The sequence below is a fragment of the Cinclus cinclus genome, chromosome 23 (assembly GCF_963662255.1).
Source record: "Cinclus cinclus chromosome 23, bCinCin1.1, whole genome shotgun sequence".
Taxonomy (NCBI): Eukaryota; Metazoa; Chordata; class Aves; order Passeriformes; family Cinclidae; genus Cinclus; species Cinclus cinclus.
In genome coordinates, this window is record NC_085068.1 from 2,840,009 (window position 1) to 2,867,719 (window position 27,711).

Genomic DNA, 27,711 nt, shown 5'->3' on the forward strand with positions numbered 1-27,711 from the left:
ATGGTTACCTCCCTGGCAAAACAAATGGCTCCACTGGGTGATGATGATGATGGTGATGGTCACCCAGACAGCTCCGGACACTTTGAGTCAGCGGTGGGGAGCGAGAGACCCACCCTGGGGATCCGGAAGCGCCCCATCCCAGGGGAGCCAGGCACCCTCCCGGCTCCGGGCAGAGCCTCCCCGCCGGGGCACATGTTGCTGCAGCCCTTTCGGTAAGACCCTTCCCCGCCCCCCCAGGACCCCCGGACCCCCTGTTTTCCTTCAGCCCCTTACCCGGTGGGGAGGGTCCGGGGGGTGAAACCACCGGTTGCTGAGGTGGCTGGCGGTGCAGCGCTCCCCCACCCCAAGCCCCGGCGCTTGCTCCTCTCCCTCTCTCCCTCCCTTTCCCTCTCTCCTCATCTCCCTCTCTCCCTGTCTTCCAGAGACAGCGCTCCGCAGCCGTGCCTGTCGCCTGCGGGATTCCTCCTGCCCCTCCTGCCCCCCCAGCCCAGCCGCAGAGGGGCTGGAAGAGTGGGTGAAGTTGCTCCAACCCCCCAATCCCCTTCTTCCTTCTCGTCGTCTCTCCCAGGAAAGGTAAGAAAAGCAGTGGCTACTCTCCAGTTGCTCCTGCACCCTTTTAGCTCCGCAGGGGTGGTTGTGAGGGGTGTGTGTGTGTGTGTGTGTGTGTGTGTGTGTCACTTCCCAAGGCTGTGCACGATCCCAGCACAAAGCCGCTCACTGAAGAGAGATCCCTGTCATAATATTTGTGCAGGCACAAGCCCACACTTTGCAAGCTGCTGCTTCCCAGCCTTGCTTTTTCCCAGCTGGATGGTGAGTCCCAGAACATCCCATCCCTCCCCAAAAATTGTACAGACATTAGTAGTGACTGTGTCTGTCTCCATGCAGGCAGAGGACAGGGATGGATGGGGGGATGATGCTGGGGATGACAAGCTGTTGCTGTCCTGGGCAGCCAAGTGGGATAACCCGTCTGTGGACACACTGTTTGGAGAAGGAGGAGTGACCTTGGCAGGGTGAGGGGAGCTGGTGTCCCCGGTAAGGGCCAAAACACTGAGACCTGGCTGGAGTCTACCACACTGGCAGGGGCAGGGCAGGACAGGGGTGGATGGAGAAGGGCTGTGCTGCTCCTGGGGGCCCTGTGTGGATCCTCCTTGGATCTGGATGCACCTCAAGCAGGAAGCAGGCTGCCTGGCGGGTTTAGCCCAGCTGAGGGGTGTCTGGGCCAACACCCCCTTCTGGCTCAGCCCAGGGATCTTCCCCCCAGCTGTGAACGCAGTGAGGTGGGGGTTAACTAACCCCTGTGTCAGAAATGTGTGATAAACAGCTCTAGGAACGGGGCTTGGGACATGAATCCAGGTCTGTGAGACCCAACTCTGGGGCCAGGCTGGTGGTCCAAGACACTTGGCAGGGTTATAGCTGACAGTCCCCAAAATTTGTCTCTGCCAGGGCTGTCAGTCATGTCTCAGCCTGGCAGTGCATCACCTTGGGAAGGGGAACCAAGTTGCTTCCACTGGGCTCTGGCAGGAGCAGCTGCTTCCAAATCTTTCCCCAGTTCCCCTATCTGAGGCCTCAGGGTGCCCTTGGGGCCAGAAATCTTTGTCACTGCCTGTTGTCACCCTTTGGGAGTCTGCAGTAGCTGTTTTTCTGGTTTTTCATCAAGTGGGATATTCCACTTGCAGACTGAGGCAAGGGGAGGCTGGAGATGGGACAACAGTTCCTGTAGCTTTTCTTGAGAGTATCTCACAGGTCTGCCATGGTGAACCCATGGCTCTTCCAGACAGGACAGTGCTATGGGTGCTTTTTCAAGCCCCGTTTCCTCCTATTGCTTCCTAGAGGTATAAATCGGGTTGATCCCAATATCCTGGCCAGGTTTGAGCCTCGCACTTTGGGAAAAAGCAGCTGGAGGGCTCCTGCATATCTTAATCATGACCTGCAGTGATGTGGGTCAGGTAAGTGAAGTCAGGGGTCCCTCAGCAGCTCCCTAAGCCTTGCTGCCCCTGAAAACCAGGGAGAATTTCCAAGGATGACTCTACTTGATAGCCCTGAAAGTTTGGGAAGTGCAAGGCTTCTCCTGTCTTGGATTTGCAGACAGGGGGGAGTTTGTTTCCCCGTGGTGATTGCCCAGGAATGCTGATGGGAAGCTGTGGTGCAACAGGCATCCTTAGCCATCTCTGTCCACTTGCACATCTTCACAGGGTGCTCCGGCTGTCGTCATCCCGGCGAGCCACTGGATGTCAGTGTTGATTGAGACAGACGACGTGGAAGGAATATTTTACCCAGCTGCAGAAAAACAAGCGCCCTCTGAGCAATGGGGATGTGTCCCAAGTCTAGCTCGGACTTGGAGGCAAGATCTCCCAGGGAACCCGTTTGTCAGGGGTGACAGCAGGGTGGAGCAGTGATTCAGCCGCTCAAAAATGAGTCTGACACCAGGTGTGGCATCAGGGCTGGGCTTTACACCATGCCTTCCTGTCCTGGGGGGCAGAAGCAGCTGGGCTGCCCCTGATTTCTGCCATTTGGGCAGCAGGGCCGCGTGGAGCTGTGTTGGGTTTTATCCCAGCTCCTGCTTTGGCTCTCCCTATCCTGTTGTCAGCTGCGAATGCCACAGGTCCTGTGGTGTGGTACAGCTGGGATCCCAACCCACTCCTGAGAGCCAGGTCCTGTCAGAAGTCAGGCTGTGTGCTCACAGTTTTGCTCTATTTTCCTTTTCAATGCACAGAAATACACCTTAGGGGAGCATTATTCTGCCCCTGTCTTTACTCCATGTGCCCAGACAGATTTTTTGAGGGCACATCAGTGCTTGGAGACACAGAGGGACACCCAGGAAGCTCCAAGCAGTGCTTCAGGCACCACCCCCTTTTTTCAGGCACATAAACACCTTTTCCCATCCCATAAAATCCATCCCCAGCCTCTCAGGAGTGCTGGGACAGCCGCCTGCAGCCCTGTGCTCCCTGTGTCACAGCAGCAGCATCAGTGCCTTCCCCGTCAGTCAGGCACAGGAATTGGCTGAGGGTATTGCCTGGAGTGGGGTGATCACATTTCAGTGTCTTCCTCCCCTCCGTGGCCAGGAAGAGCAGTGGGTTACAAAAGGAAGGGGGGAAAAAAAAGCTGGATCCAGCAGCAGCCTTGTGTGCCAGGTGCATTGGCCAAGGGACAATGTCTGTCCCCAGCCCTGAGGTGCTCCCTAGTTGATGGGATTACAGGTGTATTTTGAGGGCTGAAAGTAATAACCAGTGGTTTCCTTTTCTCCTGGTATGCCAGATGCAGTGTGAGGTTGGGAGGTACCTGGCCAGGTGTGTGGGATGGCCCCACACCTGCTGTGTGTGGGAGGCAGGACACATTTGGCGGCAGTAAGGAGACACGCTGAGGACTGGGTGGGTCTAGGGGTACCCTCTGCAATGTCAAGCTGTTGGTAATTTTTTTGATGCAAGGTCCTGCCAGGTCCCATCCTGAGAGTCAGACCCTGTCGCCTTAATGGAGACTGAGTGTATATCCCAGAGCAGCAAAGGCAGGATGGGGAGCAGGCGAGGGGCTGGTGCTGAGCTTCTGGGGGGCACAGGGCAGAGATTCCAGCCTTCCCACTGCTCTCCCTCACTCCTACCTCTCTGCTGCTCTCCCTTTCCATGCTGCAGTCACTTGATGGCGTTGGTGACACAAGCTGTGTGGAGCAGCCCCATGGTTCTGCTGGCCGCATCTCCTATCAAAGGGTTTTTGCTGGGAAGAGCCTTCCCTGTCCTTCTGGAGCCGATTTTTTGGCTGGGACAGCAGTGGGGGCTGATGCCAGGCTCCTCTGAGCCATTTCGGAGCTGCAGGAGAGGTACAACTTTCCTGGCTGGATTAAACAGGACATGGCACAGGTGTCTGCATTTCATCAAGGGTCCCTTAGTGCTTGTCCTGACCCAGGTGATGCAGAAATCCCTGCTGGCAGAGTGGTTCCCATTGGAGCTATGTCCCAAGTCTTCTATGGTTGCAGGAGATGTCAGGGGCTTGGATCTCACCCATGGCTCTGCACTAAGTCCCCACTTCCAAGCTCAAGTCACACTCCTGGAACCCAAATTTACCCCTCTGTCAGTCCTGTAATGAGTTCCTGTTGTGCCAAGCTGGTAGAGAACTTCTTCCCATTATTATTTCTTCCCAAAGGTAAAATCATTCTCCCCGCCCCCCCCCTTCCTCCCCCACCTGGCATTTAATCACTTCCCAATACCTTGATGGCCTCTGCCACATCTCAAAGTGAGGGGACCTTCATTATCTCTCCCTGTGGCAGGTGAACTCTTGCCAGCTCCTGGCTTCCCAAGCCCTGTTGACGTGTCTTGGAGCATCCCGGTGTGGGGTGGCCTCCCCTGGCTCAGGCAGGACTCCTGTTCATCTCCTGACTGTGGGGGCTGCATCCCCAACCTCCCTGGGCAGCTCCTGGCATGAGCAGCATTTGTGGTGGAAGGAGAGGTGAATTAAATCGGGAATGGCTGAGGTTTTTGGCCGGGATTCAGGGGCGTGCCTTGGGATTGCTGCCCTCCATCATCAATCATCATCATCATCATCATCATCATCATCATCATCATCATCATCATCAATATCAATCTTCACTGCTGTTTCCTGTGCTCGGTTTCCCTGGCTGCTCTCCCCCACCTCAGACAGCCCTTCCTGCTCTCCCTGGCTCTCCCTTTTTCCTTTCTGAATGCCGTTTTCCTGCCCGAGCATTCATCGAGCTCGTGGCCTTGATGTCTTCTGTGGCATTTGCATATAAAGGTGGGTTTTAATAACGCAGGACTGGTAGGGAATGATAAACTGATATATTTCAGTGCTGCTGGCTTCTCCTAGGCCTCGTAAATCACTGCATAAAGCATTGCAGAGCCAGCCAGGGAGAACTGCTGCCTAGCAACTTCTCCCGGTTCCCCGGGGGAGCGGGATGTGGCCCTAAAAATCCACCTGAAAAGTCTCCTTTAAAACCCTGAGGCTTGGGGGAGAAAAGCTGTAACAGGGGAAAACCTGCTTAGGGAAAAGAGTTGGAATGTAATTGGCAGAAGGAGTCACTTTGCATCTGAATGTGTCGGCTGAGTACAGGGAGGAATGAGTCAGCCCTTTGCAGGAAGGATCTGGAGATGCAGGACAGCAGAGCAGTGGCACCTCACCGAAATCAGAGAGGATGAGGATGAGCAAGGGCATGGGAGGGAGGGCAGGACGATGTCTGGCTCTGCCTGCCTACTCTTTCTTCCCCAGGAGAAAAGAAAACTCTCATGATTATAGTCTTATCCTGGAGGAAGTTGTTGGTTTGGAGGATAATGAAGAGAAAGAGGGACAAAAAAGATGTTAAGATGTTCTGCCCAGACTCCAGCAGTGTGGCAGCTGGGACTACGGACCTCCGGGGCTGTCTGTGCCCAGTCAGGGAGGTTTCATCTGAACCTCCTCCCTTGTGCCAATGGGGATTTGGGGCAAGGGTTTTCCTTGTGTCCTCCCACTGGGCTCTTGCTCCATCCCCATGACTGCAGTCATCAGATCCGGGTCTCATCCTGTCCCAGGTCACTCACTTCTGTCCCCAGGGCTTCAGAATGAGGTAGCAGAGCCATGCAAACATTTTGGGCTGCACATCCATTCTCACCTTTCTCTCTCCAGCTCCCCACCATCACCCACAGGCCCCTGGGAAGATGCCAGGTCTGATCAACTGGGCAACCCTCTCCCGGCTGCCCCTCATTGCGTCCGAGGTGACATCCTGCGTCAGTGGCTATGCCTTTGGAATGACAGCCCTGCTCACCTACCACAACCCAGACCCCCAGGCTTTGGAAGGCAAGTTTTAAGGAGTGAGGCTTGGAATGAGAACTTTAAAGTCAGGATATGGCAGTGCTGTGTGTTTTTGTGCATGCCTTCAACCTTTAGCTGCTGGTGGGAAGCACAACCAAGTGTATTGTGTCCAAGTCTACAACTTCTTAGGTGTGAAAAATCCCACAAGTGGGATTTTTTTCCCACTTGGGAAGTGCCAAGAGGGACATGGCTGGTAGGTGCAGGGAAGAGGTGGGTGTTGCTAACACCCCTCCTGGCTGGCAGGTCTCTTTGTATACCCCTTGGGTGAGGGCACGACTGTGGTGGGCTTCGAGGCGGCCGTGTCCCAGCGCATCGTGACAGTGCAGATCAAAGACAAAGCCAAGACAGATGTCACCTACTTCAACAGCTGCAGCCTACCCCCTGGAAGAGGTGGTGATGGAAGTGGTGAGGGGGTTGAGGGTGTTTTAGGGAATGTGGGGAGAAAAGGAGGGGAAGGAGAGTGGGGAGGTGACCGGGGGTGGCTGGATGGTGTATGCTGCAGCACCAAGGGGATTCCTTATGGGAGGCTGAGGGGTTGTGGTGCTCATGCCTAAAGTGTCAGTCTTACCCCTCTGGAAAAGCAGTGATGCTTCTGGGCAGCCAAAGGAGTGATGCAGAAACTGGGGCTCTTTAGAGAAAACTGATGGGTGCAGTGGGGGGTTTGGGTGTTTGATTCAGGGCTGGGGGTTGTGGGAGGCCTGGAAAGGAGCATTTGCCATGGTCCAATCTCCGTGCAGGAAGGATTATGATGGATGAGGACCTGGAGAGGATTGTTTTTGTGGCCAGCCTGGGCATGATTCCTCCCCTGGAAAGTGTCTCCATCTTCATCAGCACCTCCTCTGAACTGCAGACACTGCCCAGTGGGGTGGTGAGGGTCGTTCTGCCAGCTGTGTGTGTCCCCAGGGTCCCCCAGCCCAGCCTGGAGAATGCCAGCAGCTTTTCCAACCACCAGCTCCGAATGTATGTAAAACAATGGGGTAGGCTCTGTCTGGGATTGATCCTGGGGAATGCAGGGCTGGCTGAGCAGGAGCTGCAGGAGGCTGGAGAGTGGTTGCAGCCTTTACCTCTGGCAGACCTGCACTAAGGTCTGGGGGGATAGAACATGTTCATAGGGTTTGTTTGGATTTATCTCACCACAGGGACAAAGACCTCTACGGATCAGGGAGCCCGGAGCGGGGAAGCAGGTTCTGCCTGGCTCAGCTGCTGGACAATGAGGCCACCAACCCCTTTGAGTACGAGTTCAGCTTCCACCTGGAGATCCGGGGGCCGTGTTTGCTGGCAGGTAGGAGCACTGGGGCTGTCCTGCTGCACAAGGCTGATTTATCACCTCCCCAAGGCAGTGTCCACACTCCTCCTCCACAATGTAAATCTGTGTTGGCAACTTAACTGTGCTGGGGTGGATTTACCAGTACAGGGTTGATGCTAACGTGGGTTCCTGTCCTCTGCTGCCTTGTCATCTCTTCTCCCTGGTCTCTCCCCATTCTCAATCCCTGCTGGCACCTGGGTTTCCCTGGCCAGGAGTTGAGAGCCCCACACATGAGATCCGAGCAGACGCCGACCCCTTGGCTCACTCTGCCAAGAGCATCGTGATCACGCTGGCCAACAAACACACCTTTGACAGACCCGTGGAGATCCTGATTCATCCAAGTGGTAGGTGGGCTCTGCTTCCCCTCTGCTGCTCTTGCCCCTTCCTGGGATCCTCATCTGTAGCTCTGGAGTCAGCTGGATTAGTGCTGGTTTTGCTAATATTGTCAAGGTTAGGCTTCCCAGGAGGTAATCCTGGCCCCTCTCAGGGTTTTCTGAGCTCCCCAAGCTCACAGCTACTGTTTTCCCAACCAAGGATGCCTGCATCTCTGCCAGATCCAAAGTGTAACCACAGCTGTTCTTCACAAAATTCTCTGCATTTCCAGAGCCCCACATGCCCCACGTCTTAATGGAAAAAGGTGACATGACTCCTGCAGAGTACGAACGACACCTGAAGGGGAAGAACGATTTCATTAAAGGCACTAAGAAAGACCCCAGTGCCAAGAAAAAGGTGAGAAACACAAGCTGCAGGTGTTAGCTGAGGCTTTCCATGGGCTGGAGCTGAGCTAGAAGATGATTCCATATTTCTGGCATCAGTATTACACTGTTCCAATGAGACCTGCAGCATCCTCCCTCAGAGAGGGGCTTGTGTGGAGGAAGAGGAGAAAATTCAGCAGTGCTACTGATAAACTGATAGGGGAAGGAGCTCTGAGATGGTTATTGTGTGTATAATTAGTGCTAGTCTAGCATAGCATAATTAGAGAGGTGCATTGTGATACCATTAAGGGTATTATAATTATTGCAATGACATAGAATAAAATATTCTTTTAATTGCTCGGTAAATGTTTACTGTTTCTGGGTAGCTGTCAGAAAGAAAGAAGTGATTTTCCTGGGAATAATGAGCTGAACTGAAGACAAGGTAGGAGAGACTTCTCTTTGTTCTGCTGAGTAGCAAAGAGAAAAATATCTGTGCTGGGATTTGTGCCTCGTCTTCCAGCAGTTCTGAAGGAATGAATGACAGCCCAACACTTTGGTGTGTCTGGGATCAGTGGAAAGGAGCAGACAGCTCAGAGCCCTCCTGATTTCCAGGGTGGGTGTCTTCCCCTAAGGAACAGGTTGCGCCTGTGTGGCCACAGCTGGGGCTGACAGTGTCAGCTCCTGTTTTACACAGCCAGGGCTCTCCTATGTGCCCTGGGATTCTTATTTCCCCCTAAACTCCTCCACGTGTCTGACCCTGGGTTCGTCTTGGCAGACATCCCAGACCTGCTGCAGGGGTGCCTCCCCATGCTGCTGAGATTTCCCCTTTCACCAGAGACTTGTCAACCCTCCTCTCCTCCCTTCCCTTTGCCCTCCACTCTCTCTCACAGGGCTGGGGCTCTGCAGGTGTCTCCTCTAATTGTGTTCAGTGTGTGGCAGGTGGAACGAGATGAAACTCCCACACTATGCCTCAGATGGCTCCCTAATTATTTCTGCATCTTTAGCATGTCAAATTATCTAAGGGGGGATCATTCTGGAGACATTTCCCTGCAGGAAAGCCACCTGTGCACCAGGAGGACTGGGAAACAACTGCAGGGAGCAGAGGAAATGCCTGGAATACCTGGGGTAGATGATGGGCTGGAATTTCTGCTGCTCAGAGCAGGACACTGACTACTTCTTGGTTTAAATTAAATTAGCCCAGAAATTTCAGCAGTAAATGATAATTAATTCTCCTCCCTCTGTTTGTTATGCAAAAGGCTTGGATGCTGTCAGGTGTAGGTTGGTGGGGATGGATGCACACTGGAATCAACTTTCCTTGACAAGATCTGATTAGTTTACTGTAATTGGATAATGGGTAAAGAGGAATGGAAGGGAGGTGAGGAGATGTTTTTTTTTTCTGGCTGACCTGTAGCAGCTCCTCTGAAGCTGTTTACTGGATATTTGCCTGTAAAATTCCTTCCAGTCAGTGAGAAATCCCAAAATATTGGCTCATCCTGATCACACTGGTAATTTATGTCATGGATACCCAAGAGCATTCTAGGGAGTTCTGTGGATAGGTCCAGGGCCATGATTCAATATTTGGACAGAGGCAATAAGGAACACTGTAGTGTGGAATGTGATAAACTGGAAAAGTTGTTAAAGAAAATAATGTCATATGGCTGGAGGGAAATGGAAAAAGCCCTTTGATTTCTCAGCAGCTGATTAATTTATACCCCATGGCATAGAAGGGAAAGGCAGGAGGATGAGTGGGAGCTTGGCTCATTCCTGTGAGTGGGACCTGTCTTTTCACTGGGTCAGAGGAGCAGCACTCGGGTAGAGGAGCTGAAAGTAGAGCTTGTGTGTGTGTGTGTGTGTGTTGAGCCACAGGGAGTTCGTGAGTTCTAGAAAACAAAGGCTTGTCCTCAGTTCTTAGACTGAGGAATGTGAGTCATGGCTGGAGAAAACAAGCCCGATTACCTGGGGTCTGGTTTACTCCCTGTGAAACCAATGAGAAAAGCAGCCAGAAAGAGGAGAAAAGAGGCAAACAAATCTGAGGATCGAGCTGCTGTTGAGGAGTTGTTTCCACACTCAGACCCAGGGATGAAAGGCCACGGCCGGGCTGATGTGGGGTCCTGGAGCTCTCTCCAAAGCAGCCGAGGCTGTGAACCCATTACTGCTTGATACACATGTAACTGCACATTATAAACCCACCACAAGAGGTTTCTACCAGTTTAAATTTATCCCATGTGTAATGAATACTTGAAATAGAAGGAGAGAAAATGCAGAGAGTCATTGGAGCTGTGTGCAGTGCAGAGATCATGCAGGTTCCTATCGAACCATGGCCTGAGCAGACTGTTCAGCTTTCCAAAGCCTTTCAATCCCTACAAAGAAAAGCGATCAAAGAGATGGGCAGAAAAAGCAGCAAACCAGAGGTGGCAGGAATGAATTGGAGTGCTGAATGCAGCAGATCAAGGGCTGCATCTCACACTTCGTTAGTGAGTGACCATGGAGAAAACTTCTGGTGTGCCGCAGTGGGATGCTAAGCTGTGCTAATGGACCAGGATTTTGGGAAGGATCTAATGAAATGTTTGGAGAATAATTTTTGCAAAGTGCTGAGTAGGGCCAGGTCTTTTGATTTCTTCTCCAGCCTTTTATCTGAGTGTGCAATTGCTCCATATGATCCCAGAATGGTTTGGTGGAAAGGACCTCAAAGCTTATCTTACCCCACTCCTCCCATGAGCCAGGACACCTTTCACTATCCCAGCTCACTCCAACCCCCACCCAGCCTGGCCTTGGACACTTGCAGGGATGGTGAATACTGTATGGACAGAACAGGACACCTGGACATTGGCCCACACTGGTGTTGTCACCTCTGGGGCCAGAACAAGCAGATTCTGGTCCACAAAAGGCCATGTACTCACATTTTTAGCCCTGCTCCAATTCCCCTAGAATTGAAATGGGGTTGAAAAATCAACCTCTCGAGCTCTCTCCTGCTTTCTTTCAGATGGAAATCATCAGGAAGCGACTGAACAAGGACATCCCCCACCACCCTGTTGTCATGCTCAATTTCTGCCCTGACTTGAGGACTGTGCAGCCAGGCCTCCGGAAAGCCCAGGGAGAGTTTATCTTCCTGGTAGACCGCAGCAGGAGCATGAGTGGTGTGAACATCAGCCGTGCCAAGGTACCTGCAGGAGGGGAAGCACCTCCCTGTCAACAGGGATGGATGAGAGAGAGCAGTGGGGGTGCTGAAAGCATAAGTGTTCATTATCAGGGCATGGGGGGTAATTATAGGCTGTATTTTAGTCAGCTCAACCATGGTGCTTGTTTGGTACCTGCAATGAAGGCAATTCTCCCCTGTTCTCTTCCCCTTCTTCCTATCAGGACATAAAATGCAAAATTATTTTCCTTCCATCTCTTGCTGGCATGTTTTGTGCATCCCTTTTCCATTCTCCCTGTCTCCAGGAGGGCTTTGGGTGATGTCTGCCTGAGAGAAAACCTCCAGGGAGCTCCGAGGGGAGCGAGGTGCTGACCATGCATTAAGAGAGGTTTTGCTGATGGGCACCTCTGTGAACCCACAGAAATGATTTAAACATGAGACATCCCTTTTCCAAATACCAGCAGCCTGGTGGATGGTTATGGGAAGTGTGTTGAGACCTCTGGATAAAAAATAGCATTGTCATAGTATTTTGTGGGTCTGAGGTTCCTCTGTCAGATGTGGCTCTTACCCAGAGCCAGCCTTAGTGCAGGACCCTGCCCTTGGTCTGTTGAACCTCATGAGATTCCCGTGGACCCACTCCTGAGCTTGTCCATCTTCTAGCACATCTCTTTTCCCATCTGTCTCCAGTTTCCATGGGAACTGCAGAAGAAGGACAGACACGTTCAGCAACAAGGATTGGGATGCTGGGGAGCCTGCAAATGGCTGCAGCACATCCCCTGGGATAAGGAGGCTGTTCTCAAGGGGGACAGGATATCTCTGGAGTTGTACCCTCTTCCTCCAGCATCTTTAGGAGTCTGGAAATCTTGTCCCAGGGTGGATTTTTGCTTTCTGACTATCAGCATGGCTGGGTTTGGGCACTACAGTCTCTGCAGCCTCTCTGGAGGTAGGATTGTCCCCTGGGGATCTGCAGGATCAGAGCCCTTCTCTGAGAGGTCCTGAAATGGAAACCTTGTCGCAGGAGGACTGTAGTAACAGGAAAAAAATTGTTCCCCTTCAGGAAAAAATATTTTGAGGGAAATTTTGGAGGAGATACCTCAAGGGAGAAACCCACTGTCCCTCCTTTGAGTATCCCATCCTTGTCACTCACAGAGATCAAGGACCTTGCAGCAGGGGCTGTTCTGAAAGGGTTTGGGTGGATTTTGGTTGGTGGAACCTTCTGCATCATCCTCAGATGCCTGGATGAATGGCATGACAGGTCTTGGAGCTGTGCAGCCTCAGGATGCACTCAGGGATGGGGTGGAAGGGCCCGTGAGGAGCAGGAGGGCATCTGTCCAAAGCAGCTAGAGTGGAAAATTCAGGGATTTAAATTTCCTGCAGCCAGTTCCTTTCCCACCCTGATGCAGCCAGGGAAAAGAGCCAGGCTCTGATGGTACTCACTGGCAAAACTACACTAATAATTGGGAATTGACTTTTCTAGAAGCAAACATCCCTCCTTATTGAGTTGCCATATAGCTATGGAGTGCAACAGGACCAAGATCAATATTTACCATAAGAAGCAATAAATCTTTCTGCTTGCTGAAATAGCAAGCAGGCATCGGTTGCCCATTTTGGGAAGTGCTTTAAGAGAAATATTTGGAAATTTGTATTTGTATATTTGTAATGAGTTCCAAGATGGGATGTCAGCACTGAGATCTGGAAGAGGCAGCATCCCAGGAGCCATCTGGGAGCAGTGGTATAAATATATCCTCGTAGGTTTGAGATAACAGCTTGGATTCGAGTACTCCAGAGCCTGTTAAAGGGCAGCCCTGTTCTTGTACATTATTGCACTGATTTTCATTTCTCCAGCTCTGTGTTGTTGCTGAGTCTTACAGGCTTTGGGAGCTGGGCTGACCTGGCACCACATCCCTGCTGGACCCAGGCAGGAGGTTCACTGTGTCTCTCTGTGGTCACTTGGTCTTTGCCACTGGTGGGACAACTCGAGGAGGCTGTTTGACCTTGGCAGCTCCTTCAGGGGCTGGCTCGAGGGTTTCTGCTGCCCTAGGCAGACTAGCAGGAGTCTGCCTTGATCAGCATTTAAATAGAACCGAGCTGCTCCTGAACACTTTGCTTTACATTTTGCTTTAAATAAACACTTGCTTTAAATGGGCCTCCTCTCCTGCCACATAATTGCTCCTACAAGCTCAAGAGCTCCTTCGGTAGCTCTTGCTCAGTTGCTGTGATCACAAGCTCTGTCCTGGACTTGTCCACAATATCACTGTGACAATTCAAGTTGCTCTTGCCTTATGTAAAGCCCAGGAATAGGCACATTAGATAACCACCTCTGGTAAAGAAAATAGCTTGAAACTGTTGTCTCCAGTTATTTTAATTTAAGCCAGCTATGAATACAAGAGAATTGGGGATGAGGGAGGCTTTTCCTTTTGTGTAACTTTAAGCTGTTTGTTTATTTTCTTTGAGTTTAGGCATTCAGATGCATTGCGTGTCGCACTTCTCAATTTCACACTCTGCTTCTCACCCACCAGCTCTGTGCTGCAGCACTGTGTTGCCAGCACAAATTGAATCCCTTAAAAACAAACAGAAATAATTGTTCAGTTATTTGTTGTCTTTTTTTCCCAAGGCCTCCCCATTTTCCTCACTGCTTCGGGTCCCAAATATCATCAAGGGACTTTAAAAAGAGCGAGGTCATATGGAGGCATGGGAAAGAACCAGTTGGTTTGTTGACAGATGAAGGTGGGAATAAGATGGGACGTCTCTGGGCAGAGCTTTTACTGGTGAACTTGGGGAGTTGAGGCAACCAAGGAGTGCCCAAATGTGCTGATGTCTGTTTGCTTTCCACCCCTCAGGATGCCCTGTTGGTCATTCTCAAGAGCCTGATGCCAGCGTGTCTCTTTAACATCATTGGGTTTGGATCCACCTTCAAGACCCTCTTTCCTGTCAGCCAGGCCTATTGTGAGGTGTGTGAACCCACAGTCCATAGAATCACAGGCTGATTTGTGTGGGAAGGGATCTTACATGCCATGGCAGGGACACCTTCCTTGTCCCAGGCTGCTCCAAGCCATGTCCAACCTGGCCTTGGACACTTTCAGGGATCCAGGGGCAGCTACAGCTTCCCTGGACAACCTGTGCCAGGGTCTCACCACCCTTATAGTAAACAATTTCCTTATAGTACCAAAGCTAACCCTGCCCTTTTCCAGCTTAAAGCTATTCCCCCTTCTCACTCCAGGCTCTTGTCCAAAGTCCTTCTCCAGCTCTCTTGGAGCCCCTTTAGGCACTGGAAGGGGCTTTAAGGTCCACCCAAAGCCTTCCCTTCACCAGGATGAGCAGCCTCAACTCCCTCAGCATCTCCTATGGTTCTCCTTGGTGCTCAGAGGGTGCTGGTGCTGACAATTCCACCGTTCCTTTGGGCAGGAGAGCCTGGCCATCGCCTGCCAGAACATCAGGAGGGTCCGGGCTGATATGGGCAGCATCAACCTCTTATCCCCCCTGAAGTGGGTCATCCGCCAGCCCATCCACAGGGGCCACCCCCGGCTGCTCTTTCTGCTGACAGGCGGGGCCATCAGCAACACCGGGAAGGTTCTGGAGCTGCTGCGGGATCATTCCTGCTCCACCAGGTACAGGCTCATCTCTGCAGGGCCAGAAACCTGGCACAGGCTGGGATGTGCCTCCCCTTGAGCACAGCTCCAGCTCACAGACGTCCCCACTTCAGAGACAGAGGCAGGAGAGATTGCTGCTATGAGCCATTGGAGAACCTCAAAGGATTTGGAACGGATCCCAGAAGTTCAGATGCTTTTTAAACAATCAAAAGCAGGATAATTGAGCTGACAACTTCACAGCTCTCGGCTGATGCTTCCTGCTAGGAGAGATTGACACGCCAACAATCTTCCTCGCTTTTTTTTTTCAATTTTTTTTTAAAGCACATCTGGGGCTGGCCCAGCTGCTTCCAGGATGGGGCTGTGCAAAATTGAATATGCTGAAAGGGAGCAATGTAAAAAGCAGCTAATTTGTGCACAAGCTCCCAGCCTGGCTCCCCAGCTCTCATCACAGGCTGTTCTGCTTTCTCCTCTGCCTCTTTAAGGGGCACAAAACATGAGCAAAATGTAAGAAATCCTGATTCCTCTTCCATCTCTCAGACTTCAGGGTTATCAGAGAAGCTGCTTTGTAGGTTTGTACCTACACAGAGGTCTGATTGTTTCTCAGTGTAGATGGTATCCCACCATCTCCCTCCTCGCTCTTGCAGAGCTGGAGGGGAGGGTTAAATGCAGTCAGAGCTGGAGCGTGGTTTCAAGTGACCCTGGAAAGGAGAGTCCTGGGCATGGCCCATCTTAAAAGAAGACCAGAGCCTTATTTAGGAGGGGTGTGAGACTGGCCTAGGATTTGCAGCCATCTGAGGATTAAAACCCTCCAAGAGAAAAGCCCCTTGTGCAGATGCAGTTTGCTGCTGAAGGTGCTTTCTTTCTCAGCAACCCACTGCCCTGCTCAAATGCTGTATCCCACCCATTCCCATCCTCTTGGCTTCCTGGCACATCCATCCTCACCAAGCACTGCCCTCCCTGCCTTGGCTCCAGCTTGACTTCCAGCCTTCAGCCCAAACCAAATCCTGATTCACAGACCTGAGAGGTGGGGGGAGCAGCCTCACCTGGCTTGATCCTCCTTCCTTGAGAAAATGTTTATTTTCATTACAAGCAGAGATAATTAATGTATATTTACTGCTACTGACCACAGCCAGCAGGGAAAAGAGCTGAACTGAGAGCAAAGCAGCTTGTTTGTGTTTGCAGAGGAGGGCAAGGCTTGAGGTCCTGCTGGGAACCCCTGAGTGTTGCTGCTGAAGGCTCGTCTTTGGGGAAGGGGTTTGGGGTCTGCTGAGAGTTTTATGCATTTATAGAACCCTAGAATGGTTTGGATTGGAAGGGACCTTAAAGCCCATCTCATTCCACCCCCCTTCGATAGCCCAGGGTGCTTCAAACCCCTTGGACACTTCCAGGGAACCAGAGGCAGCCACAGCTTCCCTGGGCAACCTGTACCAGGGCCGCCCTCACAGGGAAAAATTTCTTCCCAGTATCCTGTCTAACCCTGCCCTCTGTCAGTGGGAAGCCATTCCCTCTTGTCCTGTCACTCTGTGACCACATCCAACATCCTTCTCCACCTCTCTTGGTGTCCATTTAGACACTGGGAGGTTCCCAACCCTCCTGCCACCCACCTAAAAGAGGGGCTGGTTATTCTTCTGGACATAGAAGTGGGGTAAAGCCAAAGGGAGTTTCTGCCTGAAGGAGTGTGTGGGCTACATGGGGCTAGGGGGTGAATTTTCCTTTGGGTCCCGATTTTCCCTGTCCCTTTGCAGGTGCTACAGCTTCGGCATCGGGCCCAACGCCTGCAGGAGGCTGGTCCAAGGTCTGGCTGCCGTGTCCAGGGGCAGCTCTGAGTTCCTGGAGGAGGGTGAGAGGCTGCAGCCCAAGGTAGAGCCCCCACGACCTGTGGGGCTGTAAAGACGCTCTGGTTCAGGGAGGGGGAGGCCACGGCTCCCAGCAAGTTCCTTCCCAAACCTGGCCTTCCAAAGCATTCCCTGCCTTCCCAACCCCTCCTCGCAGCAGGTGGGGAGCGGGAGGGGATGAAAGAGCATCCCCATGGGGGTGGGAGGCGTGTTTCCCTTCGCCTGGGGCTCGGGGCCGCGATAGCCACGACGCAGCAGCTCTGCCTTCAAAGGCAGCTCTGCCGCAGATGCGGCCAAGGGCAGAGGGACCGGCATCAAAGCAGCCAATTAGTTTTGAAGCCGGGCTCAGCCCTGGCGTTGCTCAGGCGAGAAAGACTCGGGGTTGGAGCGAGAGGAATGCGCTGTGATGGCTTTGCTTATTAAGCAGACTTTAAAGCCTCTCCATTCCCTCTCTCCCCATGAAAAGTAAAACCTTGTGCTTCAAATCCAGCATAGGGATGAATCTGTCCCCTGGTGAATACACTGAGCCCAGCCTATCACCTGCTGCTTGACTAAACCCAGAGAGAATTGGGTCTTTAGCTCCTAAATATCTCCAAAAAGCCAGCTCCTACCTTCTTGATCTCTCAAGGAGGAGTTCTGCAACTCCATCCTCTGCAGGAGCCTGGAGCACACAAAAACCTCTCTAAGACAGAATGGCATCAACATTTCTGATGTAAATTAAAAGCAAAGACAGTGAAGAGAGAGGTGTTTAATAAGAACTATTAATAAGAGCTTTGTAGGCTGTGCAGCTCGGTGCCTTCAGCAGTTTGAGGCGTCAATTAATGGCCTTATAAAACACAGCCTGGTGTGTTTTTCCAAGCTTATGAAAAAGCAGGGAACAATAGGGAATATTTGAGCTGTTCTGTCTCTAAATGAGGTGTTCAGTTCCCTTGGTGTACAGGGTAGCTCGTGTAGATGGCTCCCTGGGAGGTTTGTCCATGAGGTATTCACAGATACTGGTCTTCTCCACATGTGTAACTGCCAGAGCACCGCTGATCTCTGGCAGTGACTTGTGCCAGCAATGAGCTGTTCCAAAAACAGTGCCGGGCTTGGGACAAGGGGTGGGGCTGGGACTCAGACCAGTGAAAGCTGACAGCATTTCCTGGGTGCTGGAGGGGAGCAAGGGATGCTGCCTCATACAAGAGAAAGATCCCTCAGGCCATAAGCTCCCAGCTTGCTCTGGACTGGCAGTGTGTATGAGACCAGCCCTATGCTCCATCACTGTCTGCTCATGGTAAAAAATCATGGAATCATGGAGTCATTTAAGTTGGAAAAGACCAACCATTTACCCTCTGTCAAGTATAACTGTTCCAAGGAAATGGGGGTGCTGGGATGGGCATCAGAGTAGACTAAGAAGAAGCAGACTGTCAGGAGAGGGTAGGAGTCAGCTGATGGGTTTGTTTGAGGGAATGTTCCCCTTTCCTGTGGCATATAGCACATGCAGCATGGCTCACACTATGTGCAGCTGGTGTTGAACCTCTCCCCCCTGCCCTTTGCAGATGATCAGGTCACTGAAGAAGGCGATGGCACCGGTCCTGAGTGACGTGTCCGTGGAGTGGGTCTTTCCTGAGAGCACCGAGGCCTTGGTGTCCCCTGTCAGCAGCAGCTGCCTGTTCCCTGGTGACCGTCTGCTCAGCTACGGTGTCATCTGTGACACTTCCCCGTACCTCTCCAACCCCAGATCTGTGAGTCCGTGGGGCTGTCCCAGGAAGGGGAGTGTTGGGGTGTACACCAGGGTCTTGACTCTACACAGTCAGGGGGTGTCTCCTGCTTCCCAGCTGTGTCCTTAGGGAGTTGATGGGTGGGAGTTTGGGGGGCAGTAGTGCCTAGGGATACTGATGCAACCTGTCTCAGCTGGGAGCTGGTGGACAAACACAGCAGTTGGACCTGTTCCCTCTCTGTGCTTCCCCCTAGGACAAGAGGCGGCGGTACAGCATGATGCATTCCCAGGAGTCGGGCAGTTCTGTTTTCTTTCACTCCCAGGAGGAGGGAGCAGGCTTGGAGAGCTGGAACCACTCCAGAGACTCGGAGGGATCCTGCCCCACCAAGCGCTCCCCCGACCGCCTGGGCGTGGGCAGAGATCCTGGGGGAGAGTTGGACACGGACACAGGTCAGGTTTTCCTCTGTACATGTGGGGGGTGATGCCCCTGTCTCTCTAATCAAACTCCTGTCATTGCTTCCCCAATTTTTTTGCCTGATTTTTACATGTCTTCAGCTGCAAAGAGCTGGAGGAGTTTGCAGGAGAGATGACAGATCTCCTGAGGCTTGAGCAAGTCTATTTGGTTTGGATGTTTTATCCAAACCTGTCAGAAAATCAAGGGAAGCCCTGGTGAGCTGGGTTCCCTGGAGATTTTCAAAGCAGCTTTAGCTTTGGCCACATAATTATTTACAAGCTTCCCAAGCGTTGTGAGGAGGAGAGGAGCGAACAAATGGGTAGTTCTGCTAGACCATCCCTGTACCTGCAAAGCAACTACCCAGTCAGGATTGGCAGGGAATGGATCCAAAGCCCTCTCCCCAGGGTGTCACTCCTCCCCACCATGGCCTGGCTGGGTATTTGTGTCAGCAGCATGTGGCATAAAGCAGCTGGTTGCACCCCAGACCTGGGGAAACCTCTCTTTCTCATGGGATGTTCTTCCCTTTTATTCAAAGAGGAGCTGTGCTGTGCATCCTCTCAAACTTGTCAAAAGCAATGAGAAATCATGTCTTTTCAAGGCAAATTTTAGTCTTGCTCTGACAGGAGCGTGTCTGCACTAATTAAATTTCATTAGTAAACCCTTTGTCTTCTCCAGGGAGGTTTGGGGAAATGCAGTCAGGCTTTTTTTGGCTGAAAACTCCTCAGACAAAACCTTCCCAACCTGCTCTCCTGACATCCCCAGGAATTATGAGTGTTTCTATTTCCTTTTGTGGTTCTGTTGCTTTGCTTAAAACTTTGCAGGGCTGAGTGTGGCTCCCTGCGCTTTGGCAAGACCCTGGGGAGGGATCCCTGCCTCCCACAGTGAGCCAAGGGGGTGGTGCTGGCTGATCCCACTCTGGAGTGGAGCTGATCCTCTCTCCCACCATTCAGGAATGGATGTGAAGGCTCTGTCCAGGAGACGGGCGTACAGCACCACCCAAATCTCCGACCATGAGCCTCGCAGGAAGGTGCCCACAGCCAGTGATCCTGGCACAGCCCTGGTGAAAAACCCCCTCCGAAAAACCCACCTGCAGGACCTGCAGCAGGTCAGCCCTGAGCCCTGGCAGGTGGATGTCCAGGTAGGTGATCCCCCAAGAGGGCTTTGCCTGCAGGTGGAAGCCAGCAAGGAGAAACAGGAAAATATCAGGTGGATAAGAGCCTGAGGGAAAGGGCCTGACTCACACTAGTCCTAAAATACTGATATAGATAATAGATATAGATATAGATAATAGATATAGATAATAGATATAGCTCTGCAGCACATCACAAACACTGGGGGAATCAGCCAAGCAGGGAGCAGAGTGCCATCCTGATATCCCATAGTAGTCGCTCCCCGTGAGAACCTGTTTTTACCCTGCTTCCCTTCCCTTTAGTGGCCTGTGCTTCACCTTGCTGCCCACCTTGCTATCTCCCTACAATTTAGGATTCACACTCTCCCCATGGCTGTGCCCAGCAGGGAAAAGGAATTTGGTGCCAAAGCAGATTCCCAGCTGAAACCACAGCCTCATGCAGCACTGGGACGAGATGGGAACCTGGTGAGGATACATCTGCTGAACAGGGCTTTGTCCCCTGCCTGCAGCAGGTGGAATTTGGGAAGATTTTTCAGTTGATCTGTGGGAAGGATAGGGATACTTTTCTCTCATCCTTGGCACCATTGGGATGCTCTGCTCTGCAGTCAGCATCTGCAGGGCTGGGAGGACCAGCAGCACTTGTGTTCCCATGGAAACTCAGAGCAGGGATGTCAGGGACTATCATTTCCCTCTGCTGTGGGTTAGATTACTGGGTGAGGGGTGGGAGGGGAGATGAGGGGACAAAGGGCAAAGCAGGGTCAGGGATTCACAGGGAGGGATGAGACCTTTGCCCTCAGGCTACAGCAGTGAGGGTGGTGAACAGCATCAATGACCAAGAACAAGCAGGTTTTAGGGGTACTGGCAACATTCCCTGGATTGGGAAGGTCCTCAGAGCATCTTCCTGCCCTCAGTGTGCAAGCAGGGGTGGAACTGACTCCCTTCTGGAGGGTAGTAAATGGTTAACAGCATGCTGCCTGCTCTTAATTAAATGCAGCCTGGTTTTGCTATCCCTCCTGCTGCCAGGGCTCCCAGTCCTGTTGCCAGGGCTTGACATTTTCAGGGGTGTGAAGCCGAGCCCTCAGCTCATCTCCACTCTTGCTGTGCTGGGATGGAAAGGTCAGTGCCAGCCACAGGCAGCTTAAACCCCCAGCTCCATTCCCAGCTGGGTTCTTCTGGCTGAGAGGAGAGCTCAGGCAGGAGAAGGAACAGGTTTGGAACAGAAAGGGTCTGGCAGGATGTGTCAATATTAGCTTGGTAAATCACGCCTGGAGCCACCTGGCTCTCAGTTTTGCTGGTGGTGTCATAGAACAATGAAATTTAGGTGGTGGAGGTCATATCCTCGTTGTCACTCAGAGAAAGTATCCTTCCATCCACCACCTTCTACCACCTCTGTTCCTTGCTGGTGATGTCTTAGGAGTATAGAGTCTTGTCTGTTTGAGATGGATCTTCCTACAGCCCTGGGGACAGGAATGAAACCCAGACCTTGCAGAGGGGAGCATTTGTGTGGGATGTGGCACCAAAGATGCTGGAGTGGGGGATTCGTGTCTCCTGAAAGTGGAGAAACAGTCTCATTAAAAAAAAAAAAAGATAAAAAGATAAAAATTCCTTTCTCTCATCCCCTGCGCCTCTCTCCTTTCGTTACTAAGCAACTGGTCCTTGATCTTTCTGTCTCTCTTCTTTTCTTTGGTTCTCAAGTGAAGTCATTAAAATGTCTGGAGGGATGAAACTCATATTTCACCTTCTGTATGTCTGGGGAAGGAGCCCCTGGGGCCAGGGTCCCTTGGGGACACCCTGAGGTCTGGTGGAGGGCTTTGTCTGGGCATGGGTCCCAGCCAGGAATGGGCAGAGGGAAGGACCTATGTGATTGCATCCCTCGCTGGGGTCAGGCAGGGAGCAGACGGGATCAGAGAGGACAGAGCAGGTCTGAGCAGGGAGTAGTCAGTACCAGAGAGGACAGAGCAGGTCCGTGCATGGAGCAGACAGGGTCAGAGGGGACAGAGCAGGTCTGTGCTGTTGGCCAGATCCAGCCCTTACATCTCTCTGCTCACAGCCCCTCCCGGCCATCCCTCACGGCTCTGCCACCAGGATCCATGGCACAGGCTCCCGGCGCCCAGCCCTGCTCCAGCACAGCTGTGTGTCCTTCTGCCACGATGCCAACTCCCCAGCACTGCTGGACGGGCTGCAGGAAACCACAGCAAGGGGCTTGGAAGCATTCAATGGCATCACGAGCCTGCGCTCCTCATCAGACAGCCGGAGCCCCGGGGATCTGGGTAACTGGGACGGGGGGAGGCGTGGGCAGCCTCGCCTGTCCGTGCCGAGGTTTGGTGGCATTGAGTCGTGCCCCGTGCCACCGTGTGAAAATGGGGAAGGATTAATTATGGTTTTGTGGTGTCAGTGGGGAATTCAGCTCCCAGGGAAGTGCTTAATGATCCTCCTCTTCCCTCTCTGCAGAGTCTGCCCAGCATCCATCCCTCACCTTTGAGACAGAGATCTCCTCCGACTGGGAGCCCCAGGACTTGGATATCAGCACTGCCTGTGGCTCCCCACGCTCCCCCAGGACCCTCTGCAAAGCAGTGGTGAAGGGACTGAGGAACAACGAGCCTGTGCAGTGGGAAGTCATGTTTGATATTCACCCTCTGTTCCGAGAGCGGGAGAGCCAGGAGGATGGTGACACAGATCTGTGGAGTGAGACCTTCCACCACCTGGCAGCCAAGTCACTCATCCAGGATTTTGAGCAGCTCGCCGAGAGGGAGTGTGAAATCGAGCATGGTAATGCACAGCTGGCTGCAGCAGACCCTGCCCAGCCTCGGGAAGGCTTTCCAGCAGCCTCAGCAGCCTCTGGAGTGAAAACAAAAGCTGCTGGTGGTGAAATATTAGGGAATGTCTCACACAGCTCCCAAATAACAGGCCCCTTCAGCTGCCTTGTGCTCTTCTGCTTCTGCAGCCTTGCTGCACATGATCATTCCTGAGCTCATGTTCCTTCCTACTGCTCAGCAGCAGGGGTTGGACTTGATGATCCTTGAGGATCCCTTCTGACTCAGTATGTTCCATGATTCTGTGATTCCTCTGCTTCATGCATCAGGTAACATGGTTATTTTTAAGGAGTTGGTCACTTGGAGCTGGGAAGTGGCATCCAGCTCCAGCAGCAGCCACGCATCACTGCCCTGGGCCACACATGTCCCTGAGCCATGTCAGCCCTGAAGTGCATCTGGGCTTGTGAAATAAGAGCAGGAGTAGCAGTAGGCAGAGTTTAGAGGGATGCAGCCCCTGCTGGGCATAGATCTCCGAGCACAGAGGTGGGTCTGGGAGCTGGGCGTGAGGGGCATGGGAGCCCACAGGTCCCATGGACTCTGACCCTGCTGTCCCTCCCGTGGCAGGGTCTGGGCGGCGGTTCCAGCTCAGCGCTGTCCACACCAGCAAGGCCTGTAATGTCATCAGCAAGTACACGGTGTTCGTGCCCGTGGACCTGAGCACCAGCTCCTACCTGCCCTCCCTGGTCCAGTACACCCACACAGGTAACATGGGGCTGGCACAGGGCTGGAACCTTGTCCTGGCAGGGAAGGTGTCACTGGGAAACTCCTCTTAGGGCAAACTCTATGAAGCCACAGCACAATTTGGCAGCAGACCCATACCCAAGGCAATGGCCAAGCTCTTGGTGGCAAGAACCTCTTCCCATGGCCAGGGAAAAGATCTCTGAGGTCTGGATGCCCAGAGGTGACCATATAATCACATAATGTTTTGTATTGAAAGAGACCTTAAAGATCATCCCATTCCACCCCCTGCCACCACCTCCACTATTCCAGGTTGCTCCAAGCCCTGTCCAACCTGGCCTTGGACACTTCCAGGTATGGGACAGCCACAGCTTCTCTGCACAACCTGTGCCAGGGCCTCACCACCCTCATATCAAAGAATTTCTTTCCAATAGCCCTAAACCTACAATCTTCCAGTCTGAAGACATTCCTCCTTGTCTTGTCACTCCTGGTCAGTTCCTGACCAAATTCATTCTGTGGTTTCATTGCCATCATGCATGTGCCAGTCCCTCTCTGACACTGGCCATTCTCTTCTCTTGTGCCAAGGGGCAACATCCAAGCAAGGCAACCAGAGGAAAGAGAAGAGTTCAGGAAACAGAAGGCATCGTGGCTGTTCCCCTGGACGTCCTCAGTCCATGTGTGGCCAGGATGGAGACTATGGATTTTACAGCATGAGTAAGATTCCCTGGGGTTTTACTTCCTGCCTGGTGTTAGAGATCTCAGTGGTTTTGGACACCTTCTCTGGTCTTTTTAAATTCTGCCTTTCCCTTTGCATACGGTGCTCACCAGACACGTGTCAGGCTGGGGCTCATCTCCTTAAATGGAGAGCAAGCTTCAGTTTCCCCCAAAAGCCTGAAATCACAGGTCATGCTGCTGACAGTGCTCAAAAGTTAATTGGCAGTCATACTGTGGATAACACGAAGGATGAAACGGCTGTAATTAGAGGAAGGGGGGATGTGAGACACTCACTTGTCACCAAATCCTCCACTAATGAAGATGAGTTGGATCGGACCTTGTCTGGCACTGTCAGAGTCGGAGCTGAATTAACAGAGCCCCAGAGAGGCTCATTAACCCCATCGTGCCAGGGGAGGGAAGGTGCTGGTTTTGGCTGGGTGCTGTTGCTGATGTGGTTCCTTGGTTGCAGATGCTGAGGAGAGCAGCCCCTCACCCTCCAGCACCCTGTCCTCATCTGCCTGGGAGCACTGCCGTGTCCCTGAAGGTAGGGAAAGAGCTGCTGGCACTTGGTGCAGCTCCATCGAGTCCGTGGTTTGGGCTTCTGCTGAGTTTTGGGGAATTTTGTAAAAAATTATGACCTAAAACTAGGCTTCTGAGCACAGGGCCTAACTCATTCTGAGGTGCAAGGGATGGAACCTGATGTGGCTTTTGGTATAAATCTCCCTCAGGTTCATTTTTAAGAGGTGTGGGAATTTTATTATCCATACAGGAAAAAGGAGGCAAAGGGAGAGGAAGGGTTTTGCCAAAGACTCAGCAGCCAAATGAGCACATGTGTCCGTGTCCCAGAACCTGGACTCTGCTCCCTTTTGCTCCCCTGTAGCACCTTATAATCTCAGCACTGTGTTTCTCCCCAGGGCCATTCCACAGCCTGTCTGCTTCCTCTGCACAAGCCAAAAAATCCATCGAGAGGCTCTTTGCTGCCAGGTATGAACCAGCTCGACCTTCCTCTGACCTCAGCAGGTACCTTTCACCTGTGTGGGTCTGATGTGAACACAAGCCAGTGGGAGAGGAGAGACCTCCAAGGATAGCAGCTGGAGCTGGAGCTGGAACTGAGCATGGTGCCAGTGTCTGGAGAGCAGGGATGGTTTTGGAGGGGAGGGTGGATGTCAAGATAAGCATGGGGGTCACAGACACCTTTTCATCCTTTCACAGGCTGACCCTCAATAAAACCATGCTGCTGGTTCGAGCTGCCAAAGGCTTCATGAATAAATCTCCAGGCAGAGGGAGCGAAGCCGGCCCTGAGGGTGACAATGAGAGCATGGACTACCTTCCCCTGGTGAGCAGCTCCTCCCTGGGTCTTGTCGGGGTTGTGTGGTCACTGCAGGGGAGCAGAGGAGGATCCCCCCAAATCTTCCTCCTGCTGTCTCTGACAACCACATCTCCAACCACAACCTGCTCAGAGAGATGGAGAGCTGTTTCATCCATACATCCCTTTTTCCTGAGCTACCCACAAGTGGTTGATGTGCCAGAGCTTCCCTTTGTGCCCACCATCCCTTGCAGGTGTCCCTGCAGCTGGCCTGTGGTGCCTTCCTTCTGAATTCAGCCTTCTGCGATGCCATCAACATCCCCATGGAGAAGCTGAAGTGGACATCGCCCTTCCCCTGCCACCGCCTGTCCCTCAGCCCCTGCGGCTCCTCCAGCACCAAGAAGAGCAGTCCTTCCTCAGAACACTCCAGCCAGCAGCTGCTTGTCCCCAGAGGGCAGGGAAAGGCTCCCACCCCTGGAGACATGGCCCGGGGTGCAGTGCTGGAGGACAGAGGCCGCCTCAGGCACCTGTCGGGCAGCACAGCCCAGAGCATCTCCAGAGCCCTGGGAGCAGAGAAGGAACTGTCCCCACCCACCATCACTATCCGCAGCTTCTCCTCCCCGCCCGAGTGCGGGGCTGACAGTGCCCAGGGCTGGGACACCAATGGCTCCGAGCTCCAGGCTTTGCTCTTGGATGTGGAGCTGCAGCAGCGGTCGGAGCCCGAGGGGATGCTGTGGGCCACGGCTGTGGCCCTGGCCTGGCTGGAGCACAGCTCAGCTTCCTACTTCATTGAGTGGGAGCTGGTGGCTGCCAAAGCCAGCCTGTGGTTGAGCAGGCAGGACTTCCCAGAGGGATCCAGCCTGGCCACGGTGAAAGCTGCAGCCCAGCAGCTCTTTGTGCTGCTACGTCACTGGGATGAAAACCTGGAGTTCAACCTGCTGTGCTACAACCCGGGCAGTGTGTAAAACGAGGAGGGGGGAGGCTTGGGCAGATTAGTGAGGGCACAGGAGCGGGGATCTATCCTTAAGGAAATGCCTCCAAGGAGCTCAACTCCTCTGCTGCCGGGATGTGTGTGTTTATTAGAGCAAACCCTGCAAACAGAGCAGCCTGGGCAAAATCCTGCACTCAGCAGTCAGGATTTTATCCTGGAAGGGAACCTACCACTGCCTGCAGTAGATGCTTTTTATTTTCAACTGGATCAGCACTTCCAGCTACAGCAGTTCCCTCTGATCCTGGTTTCTTCTGGTCTCAGCCCAGTTTCCGGAGCAGATCTTGTGGCCTGCTCCACTTTCCCTGTCCTTGCTTAGATGCCTCTTCCCAGCCCTGAATCACTGCCAAGCCCCCACTGCAGCCCCTCAGCCCTGAATTCCTGCCTTCCTGAGGCTCCTGCCTGGCTCCTGCCATCTCAGATGGCATTCAGAGAAGGCAAAGGTCTGACAACATGCTCATCTCATGGATCAAAGGAAATCTGGGCTGGGAATGACCATGTGAAGAGTAGCCCCACTCACACAGCCAGGAGGGTAAAGCCCAGTCATGCACAAAGAAGCCAGGCCAGTTGGAGGCTGGGACCAAACCCCATCACATCCACACAGTGCTGGGCTCCCTCAGGCCCTCTGCAGTCCCAGCAGGAGTTTGTGAGATCCCTTGCAGCCAACGTGTGCCTTTGGAGCTTCACAGGCAGAGCCAGGGTGCCCGGGATTGAAGGATCAAGTGCCTACAGAGGGAGTTGCACGCCACTGTCTCCAGGGTGGCTGCAATGCCCATGGAGCCTGTCCTGAACCCTCTGCCTTTTGCTCCCTTTCTTGGCATGTAGCAGCCTTGCCTGTCCCAGCAGGCTTCTGTCTCGTGTCCGTGTCTGTGGGGGTGACACAGGAGGGAAACCAGTGCTGGGGGCCATGAACACCCCTCCGGTCTCTGCTCTGGTGTCCCCTCTCCAAGTTCCCCAGGACCATGAGCATCCTCTGGTCTCTGCTCTCAGTGTGACCTCTGCGGGTCCCCAGGATCATCCTTCTGGTCTCTCCTCTGGTTTCACTTCTCTCAGGCCTTCAGGAGTTTCCCTCTGGTCTCTGCTTTCAGTGTCAGCTCTCTGGGTTCCGCAGAACCTCGAGCATCCCTCCAGTCTCTGCTTTGATGTCACCTCTCTGAGGCCCCCAGAGCTGTAGGCAGCCCTCTGGTGTCTGTTCTGGTGTCACCTCTCCAGGTGCCCAGTGTGGCAATGCTAAGTGGTGCTGCAGGTACTGCAGGTTTGCTGGCCGGGTGCCTCGGCACAGTCGTGTTCTCTGTTGTTGCAGAAATGTTGTTGTCCCAGTAAATCACAGCCTGCTCTACTTCCCAGGGTGAGTCCTTTGTTTTGGGGTGAGTTCTTGGTGGGTTTCCCATGCCACCCCAGCTGGTTGGAGCACTGTGTGGCTGTTTAGTAAAATAACCAAAAAACCCCATCATGCTTTAGTGTGAGAGTTTAAGTCCAGGTTTCAGAGGGGATAAGGAGCTTCCTTCAGGTTCTGTGGAGCTGGGTTTTGCAAACCCTGGATTACACAGCATTTGGCAAACTGATGGATCTAGGATT

General features: G+C 52.9%; 1 protein-coding gene across 1 annotated transcript; it reads left to right on the forward strand.

The window, feature by feature from the left end:
• VWA5B1 (von Willebrand factor A domain containing 5B1) lies at positions 1–26,110 on the forward strand. The gene is made up of 24 exons (XM_062507675.1): positions 1–212; positions 423–573; positions 752–810; positions 5,605–5,775; positions 6,034–6,195; positions 6,528–6,750; positions 6,930–7,072; positions 7,309–7,440; positions 7,701–7,825; positions 10,775–10,951; positions 13,768–13,878; positions 14,333–14,535; positions 16,263–16,377; positions 17,891–18,076; positions 18,306–18,501; positions 19,456–19,643; positions 21,685–21,904; positions 22,086–22,403; positions 23,012–23,149; positions 23,711–23,839; positions 24,309–24,383; positions 24,754–24,823; positions 25,052–25,175; positions 25,400–26,110. Exons 1-24 carry the CDS (start codon positions 41–43, stop codon positions 26,108–26,110), a joined length of 4,299 nt encoding a protein of 1,432 aa, XP_062363659.1. The 5' UTR covers positions 1–40.
• Positions 26,111–27,711: the final 1,601 nt, after the last annotated feature.

Coding starts and splice junctions, on each gene's coding strand:
- VWA5B1 (XM_062507675.1), top strand. CDS start 41: ATGATGATGATGGTGATGGTCACCCAGACAGCTCCGGACACTTTGAGT. Junction 7,826..10,774: donor ACCCCAGTGCCAAGAAAAAG/GTGAGAAACACA, acceptor GCTTTCTTTCAG/ATGGAAATCATCAGGAAGCG. Junction 10,952..13,767: donor TGAACATCAGCCGTGCCAAG/GTACCTGCAGGA, acceptor TCCACCCCTCAG/GATGCCCTGTTGGTCATTCT.